General features: G+C 46.7%; 1 protein-coding gene across 2 annotated transcripts; it reads right to left on the bottom strand.

The window, feature by feature from the left end:
• Positions 1-11,222: 11,222 nt before the first annotated feature.
• TGIF1 (TGFB induced factor homeobox 1) lies at positions 11,223-22,327 on the bottom strand. Of its 2 annotated transcripts, none has more exons than XM_037380991.1 (3): positions 21,925-22,327; positions 15,016-15,242; positions 11,223-13,671 (listed from the first exon to the last, which is right to left on the bottom strand). In XM_037380991.1, the coding sequence occupies exons 1-3, from the start codon at positions 21,938-21,940 to the stop codon at positions 13,105-13,107; spliced, it is 810 nt and encodes a 269-aa protein (XP_037236888.1). In that variant the 5' UTR covers positions 21,941-22,327; the 3' UTR covers positions 11,223-13,104. The 2 variants fall into 2 exon arrangements, with proteins under 2 accessions (XP_037236888.1, XP_037236889.1); XM_037380992.1 differs by lacking the exon at positions 21,925-22,327 and adding an exon at positions 19,967-21,258.
• Positions 22,328-25,158: the final 2,831 nt, after the last annotated feature.

Genomic DNA, 25,158 nt, shown 5'->3' with positions numbered 1-25,158 from the left:
GAACTCAGGAGAGCTATGCCTAAAACACCTGAATTTTAAGTCATGATCTTGTGCAAGAGGATCCTATGACCTTGCTCACTGCCCTGACTCACCACATAGAAAATACTGCTGTGATTTTAAAAAATGTAAAAACCAGTGCTTACATCAATAAAGTTGTACGAGTACATATAATAAATAACATCTTTCATAAATAGCGTGTATCAATCTGAAAGACTCTTTGAAGTACTCTTTTGTATTACTAACCTAATACTTCAACTGACAACTAGAGGTTTCCTTTTGTTTACATCTTTCCTGGCAATAGCATCGTGACAACAGCAGCCTGTCTGCAAGAATGTACATGGACCTGGGAACCCAGCCATACGTTAGCAAACTGCAGTGTACTCCACGTGTTTCTCGTCCTTTGCTTAATAGCCTTGTGCTTGTATACAGAAGTGGTAAAAAGCTACTTGTGTGCAGTACTGCATTCACTGCAATGATTTGTGTTGATCAGCTTCTCCTAGGCAATGCTGAGGTTTCAGGTAGGAAGCAGCCCACCCTCTGTATTTGCCCCCTCTGAGCTAAAAAAATTTCTTAGTAGAAGGCAGGAAAAAAAATCAGGAAACCAAGCCAAAACAAAGAAAACCCGCTGAAACATGCAGAGTTTATCATCAAAGTGTAATCCAAGCAGATTTTGTTTGTCAACAGTTGCATAAGCCAATATAGTGATACTCTAAAATGATTTTTAACTGGAAATGTTTTCATGACAAATAGCACATGTGAGTTTAATGCTAATGGTTCAAGGCCTTCCCAAGTGTCAAGTGAGTGCAATGTGGGTGCTGTTGCATTGTCCCTGCCACATGCATTAGCCATAGCTGCCACTGCCATGGTCTGTCAGCTGAGGTGACGCTGTCTGGGAACCTTCCCTCGTGGCACATCCCTGACCCATATGGTAAGAGGACATTGCATGGTAGAAGCCACATATGTTTTCTGCTTTACCTCACACTGATGCCAAGTCAGAAATCCCAACAGAACAGGGTGAAGGAATTTCGTTAAACACCAATAATTACACTCACCTGGGACAGAGGTTTAGCTTTCAACTCATCCAGCTTTTGTTCAATTATCGTTACACCTCAGCTCGCTCTCTCTGATTTTTCAATAGACAACATGAAACTCTGCTTTTACATCTCAAGAGCCAGAGTATTATATTTGCTCTGGACTTTCAGCATTATAACGAGGAGCAGAAGTTGGATCCGTTTTTTTCTTCCTCTCTCAAAAGGTCAAGGAAACATAAAACTGCAAAAGTCTAATTCTTCTCTGTGTCACATTTGTGTAAGCCCAGAGGACAACATGGCAATGGTATTTTTAATGCTTTTTTTCCCCCCTGCTTTTTCAGTCCACAGTCCTGGGCACATCTGGTGACAGCTCACACAGTAACATGCTTACTCTCACATTGCTTCTTCTAAGAAGTTGCTTCTGATGAATATTGGCAGCACCAGAAAGAGTCCCAGCCACTGGGCTGCACACAAGGTAAGCAGGGGGAAGAGCAGGGGGCCGTGTCACAATGCTTGGCCTCATGGCAGGTTTTCTGGTTCCAGTGCTGCATGGTTATAATCCACAGTATCAGGCACACACATGCATGGTTACTGTTAAATTGTAAATATTGTCAGAAGGTATTCAGTGTGATTTAATATTCGTGTTAGCACACCTCCAAAGCCCCAGCTAGAGAAGCTGCACTGGGCTGGGCTGGACACAGTGCAAATATTGATGGTTTCTGTCTTGCGGTGTTTACAATCCAAGAAGGAGCCCTGCACCAGAGCTCTCTGCTACAATTTTGTTGTTTGTCTTTGGAAACAAATTGTATGATTTAAAGCACCATAAATGAGCATGTCCTTTCTTTTGCCACTACTAGGAGAGCAATTACTTTACAAATAGCTGTGAAGGCAAAGTCCTAGACCTAAAGACTTTATCATCCTGACCAAGAATTAGTCTTTCGATATAAACCCAAAATCCAATACTTTTTCTGCACCTGCAATATACTACAATAAAATATGATCTTATGGCTCCTAAACTCTTGCCAGGTAACAATGATTCAACACGAACAGGGCAAGGCATCGCTTTGCTGCTCCCGAAATGGGACACGCTGCCGGGTAAACTCACTCTAAGCCTTAGTGGAAAAGGCTGCTCCCAAAGCCACCGCATTGATAAGACATGGGTATGTGGTAGTGGTTGTGGAGAAACCCACAGCACGAATCAGGTAAGTTAACATTACACATGTATATAGCATGAGCAGATGCTATAGAAATGGTTTTTGGCCGGATGCCAAGCATGCAAGGCAGCTGCAAGCGCCTTGCTGAGGGTGCTGGTGTTTGGAAAGGAAATGACAGCTTCTACAGCTGCGAGCGTCAGCACCGGCGCACAGCTTGGCTATACCCTTCCTCCAGATGAGGATAAAACCTCTGCAAGGGAGTCAGGAGCCGCATTCCTCCTCAGAGTACAGCTAGGCACCACTGCCGTCCATCATGCAAGCATAACTCCTTCAGAGTTCAAAGCCAAACTTGCAAAAAACTTGTTATTCCTCAGGGTGCTCTGAAAATTTATGTACTGTCATCTACCTGGGCAATGGGAGGTGTTTACCGGTCTCCTGTGTCAGCTGAGCTCAGGGAGCAGTAATGTGATTACAACACTCGCGCACTCAGAAACAGTTTCTGGCTCCTCATATCTCCTCGCCCAATCTCCAGGACAGCTCACCAGTGTTAAAAAAAAAAACCAAAACACCACCCAGATCCAAACCACCTGAGGTGTGGGCCCAGAATAAACTCTAGTATTCCCATTTTCCCCTGCCATTACAGCCGGCAATTTCATAAATTATATTTTTTCTTCGCACAAGCCTTACCTCATCTGGGGGCAGGGGGAGGCTTAGAGTCAGGGGCTTCACCCGCAGCCAGGTTATACCTGCAAACATGGGGGTGCACGTGGAAGGATGGGCTCACACCACCAGCACTGCATTGCTTGCCTGAGCATTTCAACAAGAGCTGGAAACTGAGATTTAACCTCTTAGCCTCTCCCTCTTCCCCGCATGGGGAAGCTCATACCTTTTTATTGCTGCCCCCACTGCTGCACACACAACGCCTCGGGGCCGCTGCCAGCGCTTCCGTCCATGCTGTGCAAACACCGCTGCGCCCTTTCTCCGCACAGACTAATAATAGCGCAGTCCTCGTTCCCCACTCCCGGGAGCGATGGCGTGAGCACCAAGCGGCAACTACAGACAGTGTCCCAAGGTCTGGTTAATGTTTCAGCGCTTGCCCATCACAGGTTGCACTTTGAGCCCTATACAATGCACCACTGGCAGTCCTGGTGTTTATAGGTTTGTTTCCACTGACCGGTTGGGTGCATTCTCTTTATTTAAGAGAAGGCTGACACCAGAAATCTCATGTCTTGTCAAAGTGCCTGATCACCACCCGTACCAGTGAAAAAACAGCAAGCATTCTGGCATCAACATAACCTTGATTTCCACAGACTTTGGGGTTTTTTGCACGTGAGAAAAGGCTGCAGCATCACTGGACGCCTGGTGAACAGCCAGCGGGGCAAAGTTCTTGTTTCCTTTGTAGTGAAAAAGTTCAGGGCCGGATTTTGATTATCACGAGGAGTAGTAATGTACACAGAGCAGAGATCGCACATTGGGTAAGAATTATCACCGAGGTGAAAAAAACAAACAGACGCAGCAAAATGAACTCGTGCCCAGCTGAGGCGGCGCTGCCCCACATTCTGCTGTGCGCAAGCCCATACCTGTGCGGCACATGTGAACCATGAAAAATTCCGGGCCGTGCTCGGGACGCAGCACAGCCTGCCCTGGCACGGAGCGGCACCATGGCATGGCTGCCAGGGGATTGCCGCCAGGATGGCTGCGTGACGGAGGGCTCATCCTGCCCTTCTGACAGTCCGACAGCTTTCTTCAACATGCAAATTAAAATAAATCAGGTGAAGTACTGAAGTCCAGTGTCACGTCAGTTGGCTTACATACAAAAAAAAACCAAAAACCCCAAATCAAAAAACAGAGAAGGGATCAAGGGATCTTTATTTTTATTTTCTAGCAGAATCTGCTACCCTGAGCCAGGGTTAGGATGTAAAGCACAGTTGTTTCGAATGTGGTGATAGTTGTACTCCCACACTACACCCAACTTGTCTCTTTACAAGGGTTTGAGCATTCTTTTACAAGTCTGGGAAAGAGGAAAATTCACATTTTACACAAAATTGAAGTCCTGCTTGACAGCTTCCCAGCTGAGGGCTGTGCCCCCACTGTGTCGTTTCTGCATCCTGCCTTGGTTGGACTCCGGTGCAGTCTTGGCTCCCCTCAAGGTTCCCAAAGGAATTGTTTTGTCTCTTACCGTCAAAATCACCCACCCCCATGCAAATATCCCCCAGTTGGCAAGAGTCATGGGGAGGCAAAACACGAATGTTACATTTAGAGGTGAAACAGGAACATTACAGCTACTGTGGGTCTTTGGAGAAAAATGCAGCCAAAGGACCAAGTTTGCAGACTCTGCTTGTAAATGCCACAGGCGTACACAAGAAGAGGTCTGAAAAATCTCATCGCTCTAGGCTTGCACAACTGGGCGGCAAGCAGAGAGGGGTAGAAGCCGTGGGAACTGGCAGCAGGGTGACACAGGAGAGCATCAGAACTGCCAAACTATTCAGCTGCAATCCAGAAACTGAGAGTTGCAGCAAGAGCCATCTTCCCCTGCTCTGCTCCCTGCCCCAGCCCTGCAAAACATTCCCTCTCCTAGAAATTTGCATAAGCCTGTGTACATTTCCTGCAGTCCTTGGGCAACAGATAGAGTTGTGGTTCAACAATTCACAGGATCAAAGGCAGATTACACTCCTGTCGCCGGGACAGTTAAGTTTCTACGCGTGGGCTTTTTAGAGATAATTTCTTAAAGATCAGACTCCAATGTATTCCAGGGAAGAACATGTAGGCAAACCACGTGGGGAAGGATTATTTATTTTGTCTTATTCATAATCGAAAGGTTTATTAGGGCTTTCTCAAAGCCCGTTGCTCCCATCCTGTACCCAGCCAGTGCTGACGGGCCGGGGTTCAGAGCCCGCACGGTGTGTCTGCCAGGCTGCCTACAGCCGGGGAGCTCCGAGGGCAGGAGGCCGGGGGGAGGCTCAGCCGGCCCTTCCTTCAGCGGCAGAAAGGGCCAAGGCACGGCGGGCCGGGCTGCGGCCTTGACAAGCACCTCGCAGGCCATTTCCTCACCCTCCATCCAGGCCCCCGGCAGCTGGGGAGGAAGCGGCGCATAATCAGCCCCAGGTGGAGGGAGCCGCCAGCTCCACCAGGGCAGCAACCCGCGCCGGGCCAGGAGCCGCAGGCACTGGGGACCCCAGCCGGGGCAGCCCACTGCAGCCCAGGCTGGCCAGCAAATGCAGAAGAGGGCTGGGGTAAGGTAATGATTAAAGGCAAATCTTCGCAGAAGCAGAGGATCCCAAATCAAACTCCCCCTGAGCTCGACAAGCATCACAGAGCAGCAGGGTCACGCCACCGATGAGCGGCTTCTGCCAGGCAGGAGCCTGGCTAATGTGGGCATCAGCTGGTCCAGGCTTCCCTTCTCACCCCAACGACCCTGTTGCGGTCCTCAAGGAAACCTGAGCTTCTGTATCGCTGCATTTGAAAGGAAAGGAAATTTCTCACAATGGAAAATACCTGTTGCTTATCTGTGTAAATAGGAACAAAAATGATGCCACCTCCCAAACCTCCGCGTGTGCTGCTTATTTAAATTCAAGTTGCCACATTTGAGGAAGCTCAGGGTGGTGCTGGCTGTGAGCACACTCCCCAGTCAGGCTTCATGTGCTGCCCTCCCTGAGACCACCAGCACCCTTCTGGCCTGGGACCTGCACCACTTCAACTGCTCCCACAATCATATCCGGGTGAAGGAATAAAGTGTTGCAGGACTGAGTGGGAACTCTCCCACAGACAGACCTGGATGCCCAGGTTCCCACCACCACCTCCTTTGGGTCCAAAGAGATGGTAGGGGATGCCGCTCTCTCTTCAGAGGGTGACTGGGACATTCTCCCCCGCCTCAAGTGGGGGACGTGAACACAGTTGGTGAGAAGTAAGACTCTCAAAGACCCAGAGCACATCTATTATTTTACCAGTCAGGCAATGAAGGAGGCCGTCTGCATCTGAGCAGCCTCCAGAAGCCTGGGGGTAGCCCCCAGGGCCAGGACAGCTGATATGGTGACAAGTCCCAGCAGGCAAAGAGATGAAGTTGGCTGAAGCTGGTTGCAGCAGGACAGAGGGAGCAGGGGGTCAGGGAGGCCTGGTTTGGTAGACAAAGGGAGGTGGAGGTGCTGGTGGCTTTACAACCAACAGCATATGTTTTGCAGATGTAAATCTATACACTAAAAGGAGATACTTGCAGGGTTTTTTCTCCATGTATCACCAGCTAAGGAAGAAAGACTTTTGAGGAAGCCCTTGGAAAAAGTTGGCAGCACATCACTGGAAATACCTTGGCTGAACACAAGCCAGGTGAGTTCAACATGAAGAATGAGTTACAGCAGCAACTGCCTGAGTAGCATTTAATACGATAACCTGAACTCACCTTTTAGTCAAGGCTGGCAGAGGAACGTCTGCCTCACGCCTCAGCTGGTGGGACATCCACCTAGGGAAGACCCGTGGCAGCAGAGCCAGGGCTGCGTGCTGAAACCAGAAATGCCGCTGACTTGAAACTAAAACAATCCAATCCCTCTGTTTTTGAAAATGCCCAATGGATTTTATTACCCATTGCTTCTCTCTTCAACTTAGCCTGTCACAACACAGAAAGCAGAAGTTAGAAAAAAGCCAAGCTATCTACACAGGGAAGATGTGCTTTCTCTCATGAACAGAAGTTGATTTGTTTGCATCAGAGCAAGATCTGCTGTTGTGGTTAATTTAGTGGGGTAGCAAGGATCAGATGACTTTCAAAACAGTACAAACCAAGTCAAAATAATCTCTAACCTAGTTAAGTGGACTATGCATGATATCATGTGAGCACTCTCAAGTCAAACAGGGAAAGAGATGACAGAGGGAGAGTTTAAACATGGAATGAGACTAGAAGTACAAAAGAAAACAAAATAAGACATTCAGCACAAGGTCAGGCAATCAGAGCATTGCAGGCTAGAAAAGGAAGTGAAATTACAGGCTCTGGCAAAACAGCTGAACGCTTACTCAGGAAAATTACAAAACTGTTGTGATCCTTACCATCAGTTATGTATCTGCTATCCAGAACAATTTCCAAGACAAGCTACACAAATTCATAAAAGCAAGCTGGAAGACATCATGTTCTTCCCACAATCAGTCAAGTAATATCTTGGGGTTCTTTTATATATACCAGGACCCATATATGTATGGTATCCTTTTATATATATATATATATATATATATAGTCATGGTAAAATCTATAAGGAAGTAGCAAATGATGATCAACATTGTCTTCTCCATCAAGAGCTTCTAAAGGGGAGGTCAAAAGGCTGCTGCTGCCAAGCACTAAAATCTAGTCACCAATCAACTGAAAACAATTTTGCTTCTGCAAAAGAGCTAGACCACTAGAGGCAAAGTCGAGATAGGAAAGAATATTTGGTTTATGCTGGAACTAGATAGGGACACATCAGCTAAAGAAACCAAATGGTTTATCCCTAACGTAAGCTGCTCTGGCCTTCAGTGTTTGTCAGAGAGGAAGCAGCAGCAGGCTTGAAGTGTATGACACATCATTTCCCAAAGAGCTATAGGGACATCAGAGGCAGGACCAAATATTTGCTATATATTTATTGAACACTATAGTTGTAAAACTACAGCTCTCACAGCGGGGAATTATTTCCTTACTAATGATAAAAATGAATATTCTCAAAAAGAAGCTGAGCCCTACCAACCTGTGAAATGTCACTGATGGCGGAGCTCTGGGAACAGTTGCCAGGGCAATATTTCTCCAAAAGTGTGGCAGCGGTGCAGAGAGGCAAAGACTCAGAGGAGCCACACAAACATACATGTCTACTGCAAAATCCACAGCACTAGGACTGACCTGCTGAATGATGCAATGAAAGGCTCACCACAAAAACCACGTGCAGGATTTATATATGCCCAGACAAGGGTTCTTTTGCCCCAAGTGTTACACGCCTGCAGACAGGGCTCATCACCCAGGGCAGACATTGGCTAGGCTGCAATTAGAGAAAGCAGCCACAGCCCTGGTCTGTGGTCCTAAAGAAGCTGTCTAAGAATAAAGAGGGTTAGATAGTTGTCAGCTGCGCTCATTCAACCCACAAGCTGCCACTTGTCCCCTCGTTAAGTGACTAATCCAAAGCACTGCTACCTGCCCGTGTGCATCTTTGCAGGTTTATTACACATATGTAAGCAGCTGAAAGATCAACATTTTTTGTCAGTAGAAACGCACAAAAATTGGCAGAAACACTGCTATCTGGTGGAATAGGGATTAGCTAGGAGGCAGATGTGACTTACTCATGTCTGCATCAGCTTCAGGAAGTGTGATTCATATTACACAGTGAGGCAGCATTGCAGTGCTACAAAGAGCTGTGAAGTTTACCTGTTGTTGGAAGCTATCCTAGTCTGCAAGCCTGTGTAGCAAGACTTGTGACGCTTCCCAGTTTCAGTCCCAAACCCAATGCCTCAGAAGAAGCTTCAGAAAGAAAAGGGAGTTTTAAGGCAAGTAAAGCCAGTTTTGAAGGGACATGTGAGCAAAATGGCTAGATGCTATGGCTTTGAGCTGTCAGCAGGAATGCATGCAAAAATTTAGATGGAGAAAGTAGTCTGAGTCTTGACTTTGTAGTATAGCTAGCATCACTTCATGTGATTTTCTGTGTATGCAGGACTCCAGGAACTCATTGTCACGATAGGGACAGGAATAGACACTGAACCCCATACAGCACACGAGGATGCATTTATTATGTCTGGAACAGCAACAGCTTTAAGCGATGTTTTGCCAGAGTGAGTGGCTAATCTAATCTTCAGTCTCAACACTACAGCTCACAGAAGAGCCCGCGGAACCAGCGAAACAGGATAGAGATGTAACTACTCCCGCAACTGGTGAAGAGTCTTAAAACTAATGTCCTGAAAAGTAAACATGTGCTGTATTCATGCCAGTAATCCCTATTCCGCAAAAGCCAGAGGGAAGTTGACAACTGCAGGTTGCCAAGAAGAGGAAGAAAAAAAGAAAACCCAAATGAGCTTTAATAGAACTACAAACTACTCCAGGAACAGGTTTTAAGCATTAACAAGAAAACTACGTAAGTGCTGTGAGAAAAATGACAAATTAAAACAGACTTTGACAGGCAGTACACAGTTAACTGCAAATGGCCTAAATACCATAGGTATCAAGGTGACACTTAATAGTGTCATGGTGCACCTGGGCTTCCAGCTGCACCGCACCTTCTGCTGGCTGGGCTTCCCTCCTCTCCAAGAGGAAAACCATGATCATTCCCCACCATCACTCACGTGCTCTCTCTCCTCCGTTTCTGCATACTTCCTCCTGCCACCCCTTTTCCAGCGAGGTTATTACCTGCATCCCCTCTGGCCACGCAGACGGCATCACCCTGGAGCTTGCAGACTGGCTGCACTGCCCTCCCAAAGCGAGTTACCCCAGCTTCGTGCTCTCCCTGCGCCCCTTCCCTCCCCCATAGCACATGAAGCCAGCTGTTACAGCTTCAACGGTTTTATAGACGTGCACATTGACCTCATGGCAGAAGCTGGGAGACGTGTGGGATACCACAAGCCCCCCGCCCCCGCACACACAGGCGGCGACGCCAGTCTCAAGATTCCCTCCCTATTGTAATTATTTTTGCTCTGCACAGAGATTTATCACATGCAGCTGCCGCAACTTGTTTACAAGACACAAAAGCCATGAAAACAAGGTTGACGAAGTCTGCGTGTGAGCTGTTTTCCCTGGCATAGATTTGTCATACCTCTCAGCTCACTTCCACCCTGGTTGCCCACGCGGTCTCCAGGAAGACAAGGCAATGCCTTCCCTTCTGGAGTCAGCCCAAGCGTGTGTTTTCAGGTCGGGTTTTGACCCAGCTTCTACTGCTTTTCTTTTTCTTATTCCATGTTAAAACAAGTTCCCAGAAATGACTTTTCCTTTGCTCCACCAGGGATGAGTGGCCAGCACATGATGCCTTTGGTTTGTTACTAGGACTCCTGCTCAGGTTGGGATCCTCGCTCCACCTCTACCTCCCTTTGGTAATTTTATCCAGAGTTACTTCAGGTTTCTGCTCTGAAAGAACAGGCTCAGGCAAACTTCAATAGCCTGCACCAAATCTATCAGTGCTAGATTACAGGAAAGCAGGAACTCCCTTTTGATATTATTTTAGCGGGTACTCAATATGAGTAATTTTCTTCCTCCAAGGTAAATAACACCTCAGGGTAGGGAAAAGTTTTTACACAGTGTGCCAGGTGCTACTCAGCCAAAGGGGTTTGGCTTGTGACTACAGCTGAACTTCTACGTGTAACCTTAACAAGTAATGATTAAAAAAAATAACTGGCCTTAAGCAAAACTGGTCACAAGTGAAGCCCCCAGGGCAAGTCAGTCAGCAAAATGCAAATGCAGTACTCATCACACAGGTAAGACTCTGGTGCTCAGTTACACTAATGCCATTTTGTGTGGCATAATGGTAAATGAAAACAGTGCAGAGACCACAGGCTTTTACTTTCAATAAAAACTGTTAACCTGAATGGCGACAGCTTTCCTCCTCACCCTATTTTCATTTTCAGTACTGCAGCTGCTCTGGTGGAATTACAGAATTGGTCAGCTCAGCCAGCAAAGTTCAATTTTTTTTTTCTGAACTTCCTGACATTTTTTTTAATTTTATTTTAAAGGGCAGAGTAATGAAGAGTAAAGATCTGTAAGAATGCCCTTTAATGATCAGTCCTCCACTTTTTCTCTACCCCACAGCACACCAACAACCTGCTTTAAAGAAGAAAAATAATAGGGAAAAGGAAAAAAAAAGTTCAAATCAAACCATGCAAACATATTTGCATGAGGTTGTTCTTTCCTTTTTTCATTTGTCAGTGCTTGAGGCATGGGTGTAAGGAGTGTTGCAATAAAGCTCCTTCCTGCACGCGGACAAGAAAGCATCTTCCAAACCTTTACTAGACACTCTTCTTTGGGTGTCTGGCACCCTTTGACAACCACCATTAATGCCACAAAAAGACGCCTATTGACCAACTCTTCCCTCAACATTGACTCCACAGTTACACAAAGTGTACTTCCATTTTATTTTATAATTAGCCATTAAAAAACTCAAACAAACAACTAAAAAACCCCATACATAGGTATCCCAGGAAAAATAACCTAGAAATATAAAGTACAGTATGTCCAAACAGACAAGACACAAGGCTCTTTCTGGACTCAACATGTTATTCCTTAAGAGAAAGTGTACAGCCATGTCTGACTATGTTCAAAATTATTTTTTCTAGCTTTATTTTGATGGAAAGTATTAAAAAAATCTGTATTAATACAGTATATTAGGATGACTGTTACTGAAGTTGATGCAGACATGAGTAAGCCAGTGTTTACTATTTGCTTTTTTTATATAGAATCATTGATTTTAAACTTTAAGTTTCAAGAAAGGCAGAAGCTCAGTAGATTTCCAGAGTACTTCAGAGAACAAATGAATAAAAGACAAAGCCCGCAGCAAAACAAAACGCATACACATTGCAGTCTGAATATTGCAATCTTCTACTCATAACCGTATCTTTAAATTCATCAGCTCTGCTGCTCCACAAAGCCCTCCCCCAGCCTCCCAGACAACTGGCTTGTTTTTAAGGATTAGCCAAACTGATTTTTTTTCCCCGTTAGAGGTCTCTCATTTCACTGTTGTTGGAAGGATAAGGGGTGGGTGACTGACATTCAAGCAAGTTGAAATGTGAGCTGTAAGTCTTAACATTTTTCAGTAATAAGTCATTTTGATAGCAAAGTTCTTTGCTGAAAGGTAACTTGGCTTCTGTTGGCCAAAATACACCCCAATGCAACAGGGATCTCTTCTAAATCTTAGCCACCTGTTTAAGTATCTCACCGTGACCTAGCTCCCAGAACTCAGATTTCAACCGTATACAGCCTCTTTATTTCATCTTACTAGAATTACCGAGTCAAAACCTTGCCACTGCTAGTCCAGGAAGAGCAAGACTGGGAGCCCTTGTCCCTCCTTCAAATGTCGCTAGCAATGTCTAGGAGCTGTATCACAAAGACCTGGAAAGAACGTTCACCTCAACCCCTTTTCTGGCCTCATTTCATCTTCAGGAGAACTTCCCCATGGGCTGTCACATCTCCCAGCCCTAAAGTATTTCTAGGAGCCAAAATCTGGAAGTCTTAAAGGGGACTGAGATATCCCCCTGAAATTTAGTAAGAGTTGCCTACATAGCTTCCTCTGATCCCTTAAAAAAATTTCAACACAGGAGAACAGTCAGGTACTTCTGGCCCAATTTTCAGCATTCCTTTTAAACATCTAGTTAACAACAACTGCTAGCATAGCTCTCTAAACCAAAGTAAAGTCAGTACGAGCTAAAAAATAGTTCTCACTTCCATTTATTTCAAGAGTAAGGTTGTGTTTTCTGCAAAGCTCGTATTCAACAAAATACTCTGTATACATGCATTTTTAAAGAAAATATTTTATTACATTATGGGAAAAAAGCATAATCATCCAAAGTTCATATTGTTAAAAAAATTGAAAATTTATTTTAAACAGCATGTCGGTATATTCTGTTCCACATGGGAATGATAAGAAGACTCTATATCATTACTAGATATTGCACAGTCTGAAAGAAACAAAAACAAATCACATGATCTTGGGAACCATCTCACATTATGAAAAACCTACAAAGAAAACATTAAAAAAAACCCCAACACACAATCCTTTCTTTCTACAGTAGCTTTTAAGTTTATAATTCTTGGAATGACCATATTCCACTGAAGACCATCTCAGTGACAGGAAGCTTCATTTCAGCAATCCCTTGTGCAAATAAGATTAATAAAAAAAATAATAATAATGCAGTAAGTCTTTTGATATTGTGTGGGTGGCAACAACCACACAGCTGTTAAGATCCCTGCCTGGAAAAACAAAACGGGGAAGGAGAAGGAAGGGGATTTAGGCCATAAGTTTTGCCTGCAACTCCATCTCTGCCGCCCTTTTGAGTGCAACATCCACCAGTAGCTGAAATCCACTAAAATCCTGGTTAAGGTCTGGTGGGGTTGGAGGAGGAGTGTTAAACAGCCCACTTTGTGCATTTGTACCAGATCCCAGTTTAGATGCGTCCTCGTGGTAGGAGAGGGAGTTGTCTGTGAAGCCGTTCACTGGGGGCTGCTGCAGGTCCATGGTCTGGCCTGCATCAGCTGGCTGGCAAAAGTGGAAAGGGGCGTCTTTCAATGCAGTCACAGTCGTGTGGCAAATCACTGATGGCCGAGCCAGAACTGATCCTGGGGAAGCCAGCTTGGAAGAGGACACAGTCTTGCTGAGCGGTGTGGCAGCAGGAAGGAAGGCAGACTCCTCCAGCAGGGGAATGTAGTTCTTTGTGCTGATGGAAGACTCCACCAGGCCACCCTCGGGAAGCTTGGTCCCTCGCCGGGAGATAGTGAACTGATTTGGGTCTTTGCCATCCTTCCTCAGCATGTCAGGTAAAAGCCTGCGGCGTGCATTGATAAACCAGTTGCAGACCTGGGAATATAATGACATCTTAATTTCTACCTTCATTCATTTCCAACTATGTGCCGTTAAGAGTCATTGTGTTAGATTAATGAATCCCTCCAAGCAGTTTCCTTAACTGCAGAACAAAAGAAAGACCTACTGACAAGTTCTGACATGCCTGGCGAAGGCCCTTCCTTTATCCCAAGCTCTACCGCCAGCTCCCCACTCCTGTTACAGAAAGCCTGGGGACATCTGAAGACTGCTAGCCCAAATGGAGGGGTTTAGCTTTTAACTCTGTGCACACACATTAACCTATTGGCTATTGTTCCCTACCCTTAGGTTAATTAACAACAGGAAAAACTTTTCTCTCTGAAGAGAGCCACTCCTCCCACAACTAGTTACTGATTTTCCTTGTTCAACTGACTGTGTCGACAGACATAACATGAATTACCTCATTTAAGTTTGTCCTTGTTTAAATATCAAACCAGTTTCCTGGGTGATACAGGATAGTTTACAGTTTAACGTCTTTTTTCTGTTTACTACATAAAGAAGGTTTTCTTTATGATGTTCCATTAAGCAAATTTTACTTTATAGCCGATTACAAAATTATTACTAATGAATTACCTGGAAAAATAAAGCCCAGAAGTCAACAGGAGTGCTATATTTAGCACCTCTCAAAAAAAAAAAACAAAAAACCAACCAGGGTTTACCCAAGTTCTCATGCAGCCACCTTCCCACTAGGTGGAAAGCAGCAGCTGTCAACAGCTATTCCACCAAAGATGATCACAGAAGACCAGAATTACGTGTCCAAGGGACCTGCAGCTATCAGTGGTGTATCCTGGGATAAGAATCCAGACTAACCACACCAACTATACTGACGCACTTGAGTAGCTCTATCCCATATAGGTTGTTCCACAGATCTTAATGGAAGTCATCAAACACATAATTATATACATGCCTATTCTACAGGAATGAGCCTCAGGTTGCCATTTTAGAAGTGAACGCAGTTTAACCTATAACTCTTATCTATCACCATAAAACCACTGTTAACAAATAAAACACCTTCTTATCCCAATAAATTACCTTTTACAGAACAGTTCATGTCTTTTGGAGCCTGATTCCACAAAAATTAGCATGCATGCTCAAATTCATTACTGCCTGTTCTCCCAGATAAGTAATTTTATTCCCAATTAACAAAGACCATCACAACACACAATGCATTTGTATTTCTCCTTAAAAGCGCCATCAGAAGGAAAGTAACAATAAAATCTCACATGGAGTGTAAACATTTGTACCGGTGACCAAACCACAGGTAAGTTAAGAAGAAAACAGGAATCAGCTCCTTTTGAAGTGAGAACTAGTGGTTTTTAATACCTGTAGTGTGGAAAGGTGTGTTTGTCGGGATAACAGCGCTTTTTCTTGCTCTGAAGGGTAAGCATTGTATCGGTGCTCATATAGCCAGTCCCGAAGAATCTGCACAGATTCCTTAGGCAGGTTGCCACGTCTCCTCCGTTTGCCTGAGCCAGCAGATGAAGAAAGGTCCAGTGGGACATCCATGGTGTCATCATCCTCCGTTTCACTGCCTGATATTGCAACTACACCTACAATTATAAGACAGGAACAATCAGCCTCCTAAATCCGTAAACTACTTGGCTCCAGCATTCTACAGTTCAGACACTTTTTATTACATTAACTGTCTTCACTATGAATCATGGTATAGCCTCCTATACAGGAGATCTGTCCTGTAGCGTTAACTTGTCAGGCTGTAGCTTTTCTGTCAGCTGAACAAAAAGTAGCACCAGCGATCTGTTCCTAGGGGAATTCTTCTCTGCAAACCCTCATTTTCTTGTTCCCCTGGCAACCTTTATCTGCTGCACGTTATCAGATTGCTTCTATCTAATGCCAATGTTGTCCAAATTTGCTTGCTATGGTATGCATCCAACACTTCTCTTCAAGGATAACTATCCAGTGGCTGGGCAAAAGGTCAATAAGCAAGAACTTAAAGACACCCCAAATCAGGTAATGGGTCATTTAATTACTTCTTAACAGGCTGATGTTTTCCTCCTGGGAGAGGTATCTTGTACATTTTATAAATTAATAGTTCATTGCAGATCTATTAATAAAACAAATAGAACAAGAAAAGGAGAAAGGGAAAAAAACTGTGTTTGCCCCCATCCCCGAGTGGATTTTCACTTAGGAAGGAAAAAAAACATGCAAGAAAAGGAAAGAACCAGGTACCTAAGAGTTGACCAGTTTATCAGGAGATGGACTTATTTAATTGCCTTTCTGTACTAAAGAACAACAATCTTTTAACATTTGGGCAGGTTTGTTTGTTTAAATGTACCACTCACTTTGCATCCTGATTATTTTTTCAACTTCATAGTTTTCATCTCATTTTGATCTGTGGAAATGGTGTTCTGTGCTACACTTACTACGAAGGCTCTAGATTTACAAGTTAACTGCGTACCTTTTTCCTTCAACACAAAGGAAGGAACAGATTTCAAAATTTGATTATTCCTTCATACATACATCACACTACTAGTAAAATGAAGCTATGGTACACACATAAAACAACCAAGTATTCAATAGTTAGGAAGACTACACAATTCTTCTCCTCTGTTAGGATATGTAAGTCACTGAGGAAACAAACAGTACTGTAAATTACAAAGAAAACCATGCTTTAAATACTCACCAGATTAAATTCACCAAAAATTTTTAAAATCTCAGGAAGTATATAAAAATCTAAATAAGATACCACACGTTTTCAACTAGTACAATTGAATACCGATTTCAAGTGAAATTGCAGTGGCTTTCAGAAGCATTTTCTAGAAACTACAGAAGAAAAACAAGCCCTTAATCTTTTTTGGGGGAGAGAAAAAGTAAAATTTTTATGTGGACAAACACCTATAATTAAAAAAGGAAATTCCTTCTGTTTAAGGAAACAAAGTCTGCTCTAAAATACAAGAAGTGTGCCCTGAAAGTGTAAATACATATAAAGCGATAGTTCTATCCAGAAGAAACAGATGGAAAAAACATCATCTAAAAAACCCAAACAAACAAAATCCAGAACACAGAAAAAAAGAAAGAAAAAAGTGTCTGTGTGCAAGTTTCCCTTAATACTTGGGGTGGGGGAGTGTGTATGTGTGACACTCAGAGAGCAGGCGGACCTTTCCCCACACTTCCAAACTTTAGCCAAAGCTGACATTTAAGTTATTCTTTCCTTCCCCTATTTATGAATAGCTCCAACATCCTTAAATCTAGTTTAAGTTAACTAAATTCCAATGCATATTTTTGATACGCAAGCATTCCCAGCAGTATGACCAATCTGTAATTTGTCTGGCATAGTTACTTTAGTTACTTACTTTGTATTGTTTTCATTCTCCCAATCGCTGATTTATGTAACTGACAAAACACCAAACTGACACACCAAATTTTTCCTGTGATGATTAGCTACATAAATTATCCAGGCATGGAACAGGAACAATAGGACAATATTTAAGTAGCCAACACAAGATAAACTCCAAATTATGCAAACAGGTTCTTAATTAACATAGAAAGTATGTCAAGTCTGCTTGAAAATGATTCTGTGCTACACAGCTTTGTATTTGTCATAGCTTCACGGAAAGTGCTGTCACGCCTGTAACCTAACTTGAGAACATGCCTTGCACAATGGGCTCCTGGAGCCATGCGGAGCACTTCTTGGAACAAAGATCCTGCACAGACAACACGATGACTCTGCAAAGCAGCTCATCCCTTTTAAATTGAGTTTTAAAACTAGCTAAAACTAGTCTACACTATTCAGACAATGTTTTCAAGTGTGCTTTTCTTGTTTGTCAGAAACCAGAAGTGTTGCAGCACTCCAGTGGGTTGGGGTTTTTGTTTGTTTTTAGACGTAACAGGCAGCAAGACCAAGACAGGACCTTGGAAAAGAGGGAGAGGCAAACAGTGAGGGTTGGAAAAAAAGAGGGAAAAGAACCCAAAATAACTACTCCTATGAGAAAGTTTGGTGTCTAATGGTTTGTGAACCATATTTACGTGGCGTATCTGGAGGAGTTCTTGTTACACACCACCCCATGTGCAGTAACCTCTCCAAGATGTTAACAGTGAAGAGATTCCACGGGTGCCTCTCTGAACATGAGATAACTGACTTGACAGCAAAACTTCTTCTGGAACCGTTGCTCTTTCTCACACGAAAGCCAAGTGAGAAAACACTGTCTGAAAGTCAACAGCATAAGAACGTTGCTCTATTTTGCAAACAAAATATTTTGCTAAAGTAAAAGTTGCCATTTGACTAACCGTAACCTACCTAGCAAGAAATGAGTCAACAGCCGGGCCTGCCCTTTGACCCACTCGCTCAGCGTGTCATACTAATTGACACAGCAAGTTAGTAGCACAAAGCAGGTTTTGGTTAAGCAGGAAACCCAGCGTAGTACGACTTCTCCTCATTCAGATGAGCTCATTTAAATAGCTGATCAGCCCTCTGAACCTGTGGCAGTGGTGCGGAGCCAGCAGCAACAGGAAGTCATCGCTAGAAATCTCGCACTGCCCCAGCTGATACTCTTTACTAGAGCAGGAGCCACGTTGCTGCTGTCAAGGCTCTGTTTTCATTAAAGCATTCCTGCTGATTACAACCCAGCTTTGTTTTTCCGTCTTGTTAGTAATCAGGCTATTCGCTGCTGGTTTCCTGTTTTAACAGGGCCCAACTGAAAAGGCTTCTGGCTAGGCTCCATGACTAGACCTTTGGCTTACTGCTATTTACACCCAGAATAAAGGCTTGTGGACACGACGAGTAGGCCCAACTGACCTACTAATTTATTTAGTCTTAAAAGCAGGCCAGCACCAGGTTATTTTACGCCTCCTAAATACATTCAGTCTAAACAGAAAAACTGCTTTTACAGGACTAAACTAAAGCAGCACAAGTTCATTTGCAGGGAGGTCTGACCAACAATACAAAATAACAGTTCTCTGCTCCTGCCATCGCTACTTAGATGAGCGGTCCACGCTATTAATGACCTAAGAACTACATGATCAGCATCCCTTCTTTATAAATTACTTTATCCTCCCGGCTTCCCTGCTGAAGTCATATGCATGATTGAATGCACTGCTGAGCTGTACCACAGCCCAAAGACTTTACAGGTCCTCCTGTAATCAGCTCAGGGCAGATTACACCTAGGATCTCGAGTCTAGCTCAACACCCAGCGTTAACAGCCTGAAACAACTTGAGTAGAAGTGCAGCGATAACTAAAGTTGATTTCAAAATAAATTACTGCTACTTAAGAAGGCTCGCTGAAATACTTGGAGCGGGAGGACAAAGTACTCGGGCTGAGACAAATGAAATCGAAGTTAAGCAAGTGAAAAATTTAGGCTGAGTATCAGGATTAAAAAAAATAAATATCTCATTGTGTCGAGTAAGAGCTTCACAGAGGAAGTGGCAAAAGCCAATTGTTATTCAAAACGGGACAAGTATACCACGAGGAACAATCTCTGCCCTCCAGAGAGGGGATGGACAAAAATCACCCCAGGCAAAACCTCCCATCCCACGCCCTTAGGCTTCTCTGAATTTCTGAAGGTGAGCATTTTTTTTTTAATGAGAACAGATAAACAGAACTTGTTCCTTTCTAAGGCCCCGATCCTGTTGTAACCAAGTTCAATAAAATTCTTCGCATGTATAAACTTGAGCACATGCCTGTGTCTTTGTGAAATTGTAGTCTAAATCAGCTAATTAACAAGCTGAGTACGTTCAGTGTGATCGCTATCACGTTATTATTTGTAAATGAAACTATCCACAGAAGAGTCCTGGGGGCTTTAATCCAGTCTGGTAGCTAAAAAAAAACACCCAAAAAACAAAACAACAAAAAGTAAAAAAATCAACACACAACAAAAAACCTAACTGAAATTTAATGTGAATTTAAAAGGCAGCAACAAAACTAAATTAGTTTGAAATTATTCATGAGTAACCATGAACTACAAGGATGCAGGAGGGAATTTCCACAGTAAAAAAAAAAAAAACCACCACCAAACTTTTTCCTCTGAATAAGTTTCATAATTGAGGAACCAGCTTATTTGTTTTCCTCTGCATTTCACAGCTTGCGCTCTATCGCTTCTAAAGCTGCCAGACTTGGCTGTGCTATACAATTTTTTTTTCTTCAAACGGGATTTTTCTAGGAGTGCAAGCGAGAAATCTGTAACAAGAGTCACTCTTTGAAACTTCTTGAATGATCCTCAAATGCCAGGAGGTCACAAATAACTACAAGCCCAACCTTTAATAAAACAAAGGCACCCTAGCCCTAACATCTTCTAAAAGTTCCCGTCTTTGTCTCCTCACCTTTTAATTTCTGCCACGCAAACCCCGGGCCCATGGCCCCTCTCAAAAGTTCTCCCTCCTGCCTGTCACCTTTCATTGTTTCCATTGTTTCAGCCCAGGACTCGCAATCCTCAAAGCAGATCCTTCCCCCGCTCTCGCACACACACTCACACACAAAGCCCTACACATGCATACCTAGAAACTACGTCAGCGTTTTTCACACGCATTTATTTCGGGGGTGGCAAGAACAACAGTTGAAAGTGCAGGGAGTTTGGTATTTCACCAACTAGCAGCTGCCCTCGGGGAGAGAAGTCTGAACAATGGAAGCAACAGCAGACAGGAAACCAGCTCACCACTGCTGTGCAAATAGGGACCATAGGAATGTCCTAAAAATAACTGGGCTAAATTAATTCAGCGAAACCATAAAAAAAAAAAAAAAAAGAAAAGAAAAAAAACACCAAACAACTGCTTGCAATAAGGTTAAGAATCTCAACCTACCTAAGAGGACTGCAACATTTTAAAGTCAGTGCTGTCACAGGCTAGGCACAGCGGCCGAGGTTGGTATGCAGCACATGTAATGTAGCAATCCGTGCCGTCCGCAGGCAGGCTGCAACGCGCCGCGCGCCCTGCGCCTGCGGACCTCGCAACGCCTCGCTGTTAAAACACCAGCCCGCCCGCTGCTTAAACTTCGTCTTTGTGGCTTAATTCCCTTTGTGCGTGCTCCTCTCAGATGGGCGGCACGTCCAAAACTTCTGACGAGGGCTACAAACCATATTAGTACATCACCCTTCCAGCAGCCCAGTGATTTCACGAACTACATATGCATTAATTGCTCCAAGGATATTAACAATGACCGAGGCTGCTCTACTATAGAGCCGCTGGAATGCGTAGTAGGGGAAAAAACAGCACAACTCTGTGGAGTACTGAACATGCGCACTGCTCCCCTCTAGCCCTCCACTTCGGGTAATTTAATGGTCTTTGAAAGCAAAACACCCTTCATCCACTCTACCGACTGCTACATCGCAACTGAATGGGCTCTGCTTTGCGAAAAACTTCTTCCCAGCCAGCACAGATGTGTTAAATCTGAAAGCACGTTCCGCGCCTTTGTGGCCAAGCTCCCATTTAAAGGCACTTAAAGCACCGCGAGCGCAAAGAGTAACAACCCTCTAACCGTAAAGTTTGTCTGTTTATAAATTATCACAAGGAAAACTTGATGAGCCTTATTTTTAGGGCGGGGGTGCGTGGGGGGGTTGTTCCTCCTTTTAACCCTAACTGTGTCGAAACTTTTGGACTCGTTTGGTTCGTTCGCCCCCCCCGCCCCCCCCCCCCCCCCAAGGGATAAAAGGGAAGAAAAAAACAGCAACTTTCAGCAAAATAACACGGCCGAGGCTCGGACGGGGTCTGAAGCCGTCCGGCCGCGGCCGCCCCCAGCCCCGCGCCGCCGTGCCCGCTCCCGTCGCGAACAAAGAGTTGCCGGCCGCCCGCGGGCCGCTGCGCTCCGAGTTGCGAGCGGCCCCGCTTTCCTCGCCCCAAGCTGGGAAAACGACCCGCACCCTCGACCCACCTTAGCGGGACGGCGGGGCTCGGTGCGGAAAAGCGACAAAAGGCGTTTTAGCGGGTAACAGGCGGAAGAGGCTCGGCGGAGGGAACGAAAACAAAACTTGGCGGGGGCACGAGGCGGGCGGCTGGCCGTGTTTTTGACCGAGAGCCAGCGGCGCGGAGAGGCGGCCGCCTCCGAACAACAGCCCCGCATGTTTTGTCTGGGAGCGGAGCATCCACTGCCATCTTCGGCGGGAGCTCGCCGGGGGGTGGCGGGGGGCACCAGGGAGAAAACGGCCGAGAAAGAAAACAAGACTCCGGCTGGCTTGGCAGCAGCCCCCCCACTCCCCTTCCCCCCCCCCCCGCTGTTCCCGCGGGCAGAGGAGAGGTGCAGGGCACCCCGCTTTCTCCCAGCGGCCGAGCGTGCCCATCACAACTACCTTTTTTACTTTTCATCTTGATCGCGAGGACCGAGCCGCCGCCGGACAACCCCGCACACCGACCCAAGTTTCTCCCCCTTCGCCGGACGCGGCTCCCCCTTTAAACTCGGCGAGGAGGAGGAGGACGACGAAGATGAAGAACCACCGCCACGGAGCCAAGCGCCCAGTCCGGAGCCGTGCTGCTGTCAGCGGGAGCCGCAGGGCTCTGCCTCCCCGGGGGTTTTCTGGTGCGGCTGCTGCCGGGTGGGCTTCCCTCCCCCCTTCCCTTTGTTCCCTCCTACCGGCGATTGGCCCCGGCTTGTTAAAGTGAGGAAAGGCACGGGAGGAAAAGGTGCACAGCGCCCGCCCTCCCCCACCTCCCCGCAGCGAGTACGGGAGAGTAACCGAGCGCTGCACTGGCACTCGCGCCTGCCTCCTCCTCCTCCTCTCCCCTCCCCTCCCGGGCTGCTGTGGCTCTGTCAGACGGGAGGGGAGGGACGGGCAGGCGGGGGGGGTTGTCTGTCCGTACCCGCTCGCTCAAGCACACACAAACGGCGGCGGCGGGGGAAGAGCTCCGTGCCTCCCGCTCCCTCGCCTTTATTCCAGGCAGACATTTGATCATTAAACTGGAAGGAGAAGGGGGCGGGGGGGGGGGGGGGCAGATTTTGACAGCTGCCCTTGACTAGCCTCCTCCTGTTGCTGCCGGATGAACCACCCACTCCTTCGCGTGAATAGAGAATAAAGGAGAGTACATACAGCAGGAGAAGGAGCCCTCCAAAGACTGGCGGGCCCCGGCGCCCCCCTCGCGGCTGCCGAGCGGCCCGGAGGGCGGGTTGCTTCGCCTCCTGCTTCCCCCCCCTCCCGCCCCCCGATGGCACTGAACGAGCCCCGGCTGGCCGGCCTCTCCCGCGGGGAGGACGAGCCCCGTTCCTAGTGTTATTTTTACATCAGTTCGTAAAGGTTGTTTTTCCCCCCTCCGCTCCCTCCCTCCCAGCCCGGTGGGTTTTGCTGCGGCACATGCTCGTAGCTGTAAAAGAGGAAAGTCTCGCAGCTTGACTCATCCCTCTCGGGCGAGCACGCGTTGCAGCAACAGTTTATTTTCCTGCGGGATGGGGAACGCGGTACCTGCGAGCAGCTCGTTGGCGGAGGGCTCAGTGCCGCTCCCCGCCGAGCCGGGGGGGACAGCCCTCCCCGAGCACGGGTGGCCTCGCCGGCGGGTCCCGGCGCTGCCCCCCCCCCCCCCCCCCCGCCCCTGTCAGATCGAGACGCCCTTCGGCGCCAGGCGCGTACTTCAAAGCGCTGAACGCCGAGCTCCGGGCTGGAATTTTCGCGCACGAAGGTTTCGGCGTGGAAAGCAAAATAATCCGCCTTGCCTCGGCACGGGCGTGCGGCCGTAGCGTGCTTGTTACGCCGGGCAGTGTGTGTATGTGTACGTATTTGTGTTACTCCTGCACCGCCACGTGCTGGGCTGTTCCCGGCCGAGGAGCAGCGGGGGCAGGCGGTGGGGGTTGAGAAGCAAACGTGTTAAACGGCTGATGAAATAATGAATTCCTACGGCAGAGCAGGGCTGCTTCCTCCCCCCACCCTCCCGCTCGGCGGCGCGGGCATCCACACAAACGCGCATTCACAACAGAAGAGGAAGCAACAGCGTTTTAACAGCAAATCCTCCCAAGTACCTTGTAACTATTTTTATGTGGCGTAATTACAGCGACCTTGCCGGAGATAAAACAGCTGTTACATCCTGAATGGGGGACGTGTGCGGGGGGAGGGAGGCTGGTGAGTCACGCCAGTTAACAAGGCCCCAGTGTTGGCCGCTGCGGGGCCGGCAGCCCGCCTTCGGGTGACCGTTGGGGCTGGCGGCGGGTGCCTGGCGGCGGGGCAGGCCGGCCCAGCCGTTCTGACTCACGCCGCGTCAGGCGGGCGGCTGTGCCGCGCGGCGCTGACTGGGCTCCCGCCGCCGGCGGCGCGAGCTGGGCCGTTACCCGCCGGCCCGCGGGGCGAGGGGCGCGCGCCCCCCCTCCGGCCGCCATCCCGCCGCTATCCCGCCGCTGTCGCCCCGCGGCTGTGCGTCCCGTTCGGCGGGCGCCGGGCAGGGGCGAGAGTGCTCGGGCGGCGGCAGCTCGCTCGGACGAGGCTCGCTCAGGGGCGGGTGTTTTTAACGTGACAAGACGCGAGCTTGTGTCTCCGAGGGACTGGTGACTCAGGGGCGGGGGGTGTGCGCGCTCGCCGCCGTATGCGTGGTTGGTGGTTGGGTTTTTTTCTGTTTTGTTTTTGTTTTCGAAAGTCCTGCTTCCCAGCACTGAGGGCTGACCCGTAAAACTGGTGTTTTGAGCGTCGGGACACGGTCATGCAAAAAAAGTAATGACGGGAAGTTAACAAAAGACACGTCAAGGATTTGAGGAGATTTCCCTTTCTCCACACCGCTCCAGCCGCTTCACCATGCTTATTGTGCTGGGGACTGCTGGCAAATTCGTGAAACTCCTCCCCTTTGTTTGTTTGTTTTGTTTTTGAGGTTTGATTGGTTATTTTTTTTTTGAGGTTGGGGTTTTCTTTTCTTCTTTGACAAGGTCACTTTTATGAGGAGAAAAAAATAGTTTTTATTTTCACAGTGAGCTCAGGCTTGCTTTTAAGAGCGTTAGGAACAGTCTTTCTAGCTCTGTTGGAATGTGGGTTCCTCGGAATTGCCTCAAAGGATGCTAGGAGAAGATTGATTTCAACTTTGCATGGCAGTTTTTTAGCTATTAGGAGCAGGCAGTGGGCCGCTTCACAGCTCATGTTGTGGTGGTCATTCCTAGCTCCCTGAGTACAAAATGCAGAGAGGTGGGATTTTTTGAGCCAACTTACTCCATGGATGTGAGCATGAAGGGGGGTATCTGTAGTTGGGACCTCTGGGGAAGACAGAAAATGTGCAGTGCATCTCGCAGCTGTTGCCTAGGCAATACCTTTGATCAGTCTACAAATTCTGGCTTTCATGATTGAGGTGGTAGAGTGCATAAAACTTGCAAAAAAGTAGGGTGGGTACAAGAAAACCCCTGCAACCTTCTCTACCAATAAAGCCTCAACACACCTGAAACAAGGTTGTACCTAAAGAGAGGGCAGGTGATTTTCTCGTCTGTCCTGACCTCAGATCTGAGGAACAGAGCAACTTGATTTTGCAATGCTTGCAGTAACCTGGTGACCTGTAAGTTGATGACGGGTGCTGGTATTGACTGCTGATTGCAGGCAGTAGTAAGTGGTACAGAAGACGATATGTAA

This window comes from Falco rusticolus, chromosome 3 (assembly GCF_015220075.1).
Source record: "Falco rusticolus isolate bFalRus1 chromosome 3, bFalRus1.pri, whole genome shotgun sequence".
Taxonomy (NCBI): domain Eukaryota; kingdom Metazoa; phylum Chordata; class Aves; order Falconiformes; family Falconidae; genus Falco; species Falco rusticolus.
The sequence above is the reverse complement of the archived record's forward strand: the minus strand, read 5'-3'. Positions and strand labels throughout refer to the sequence as shown.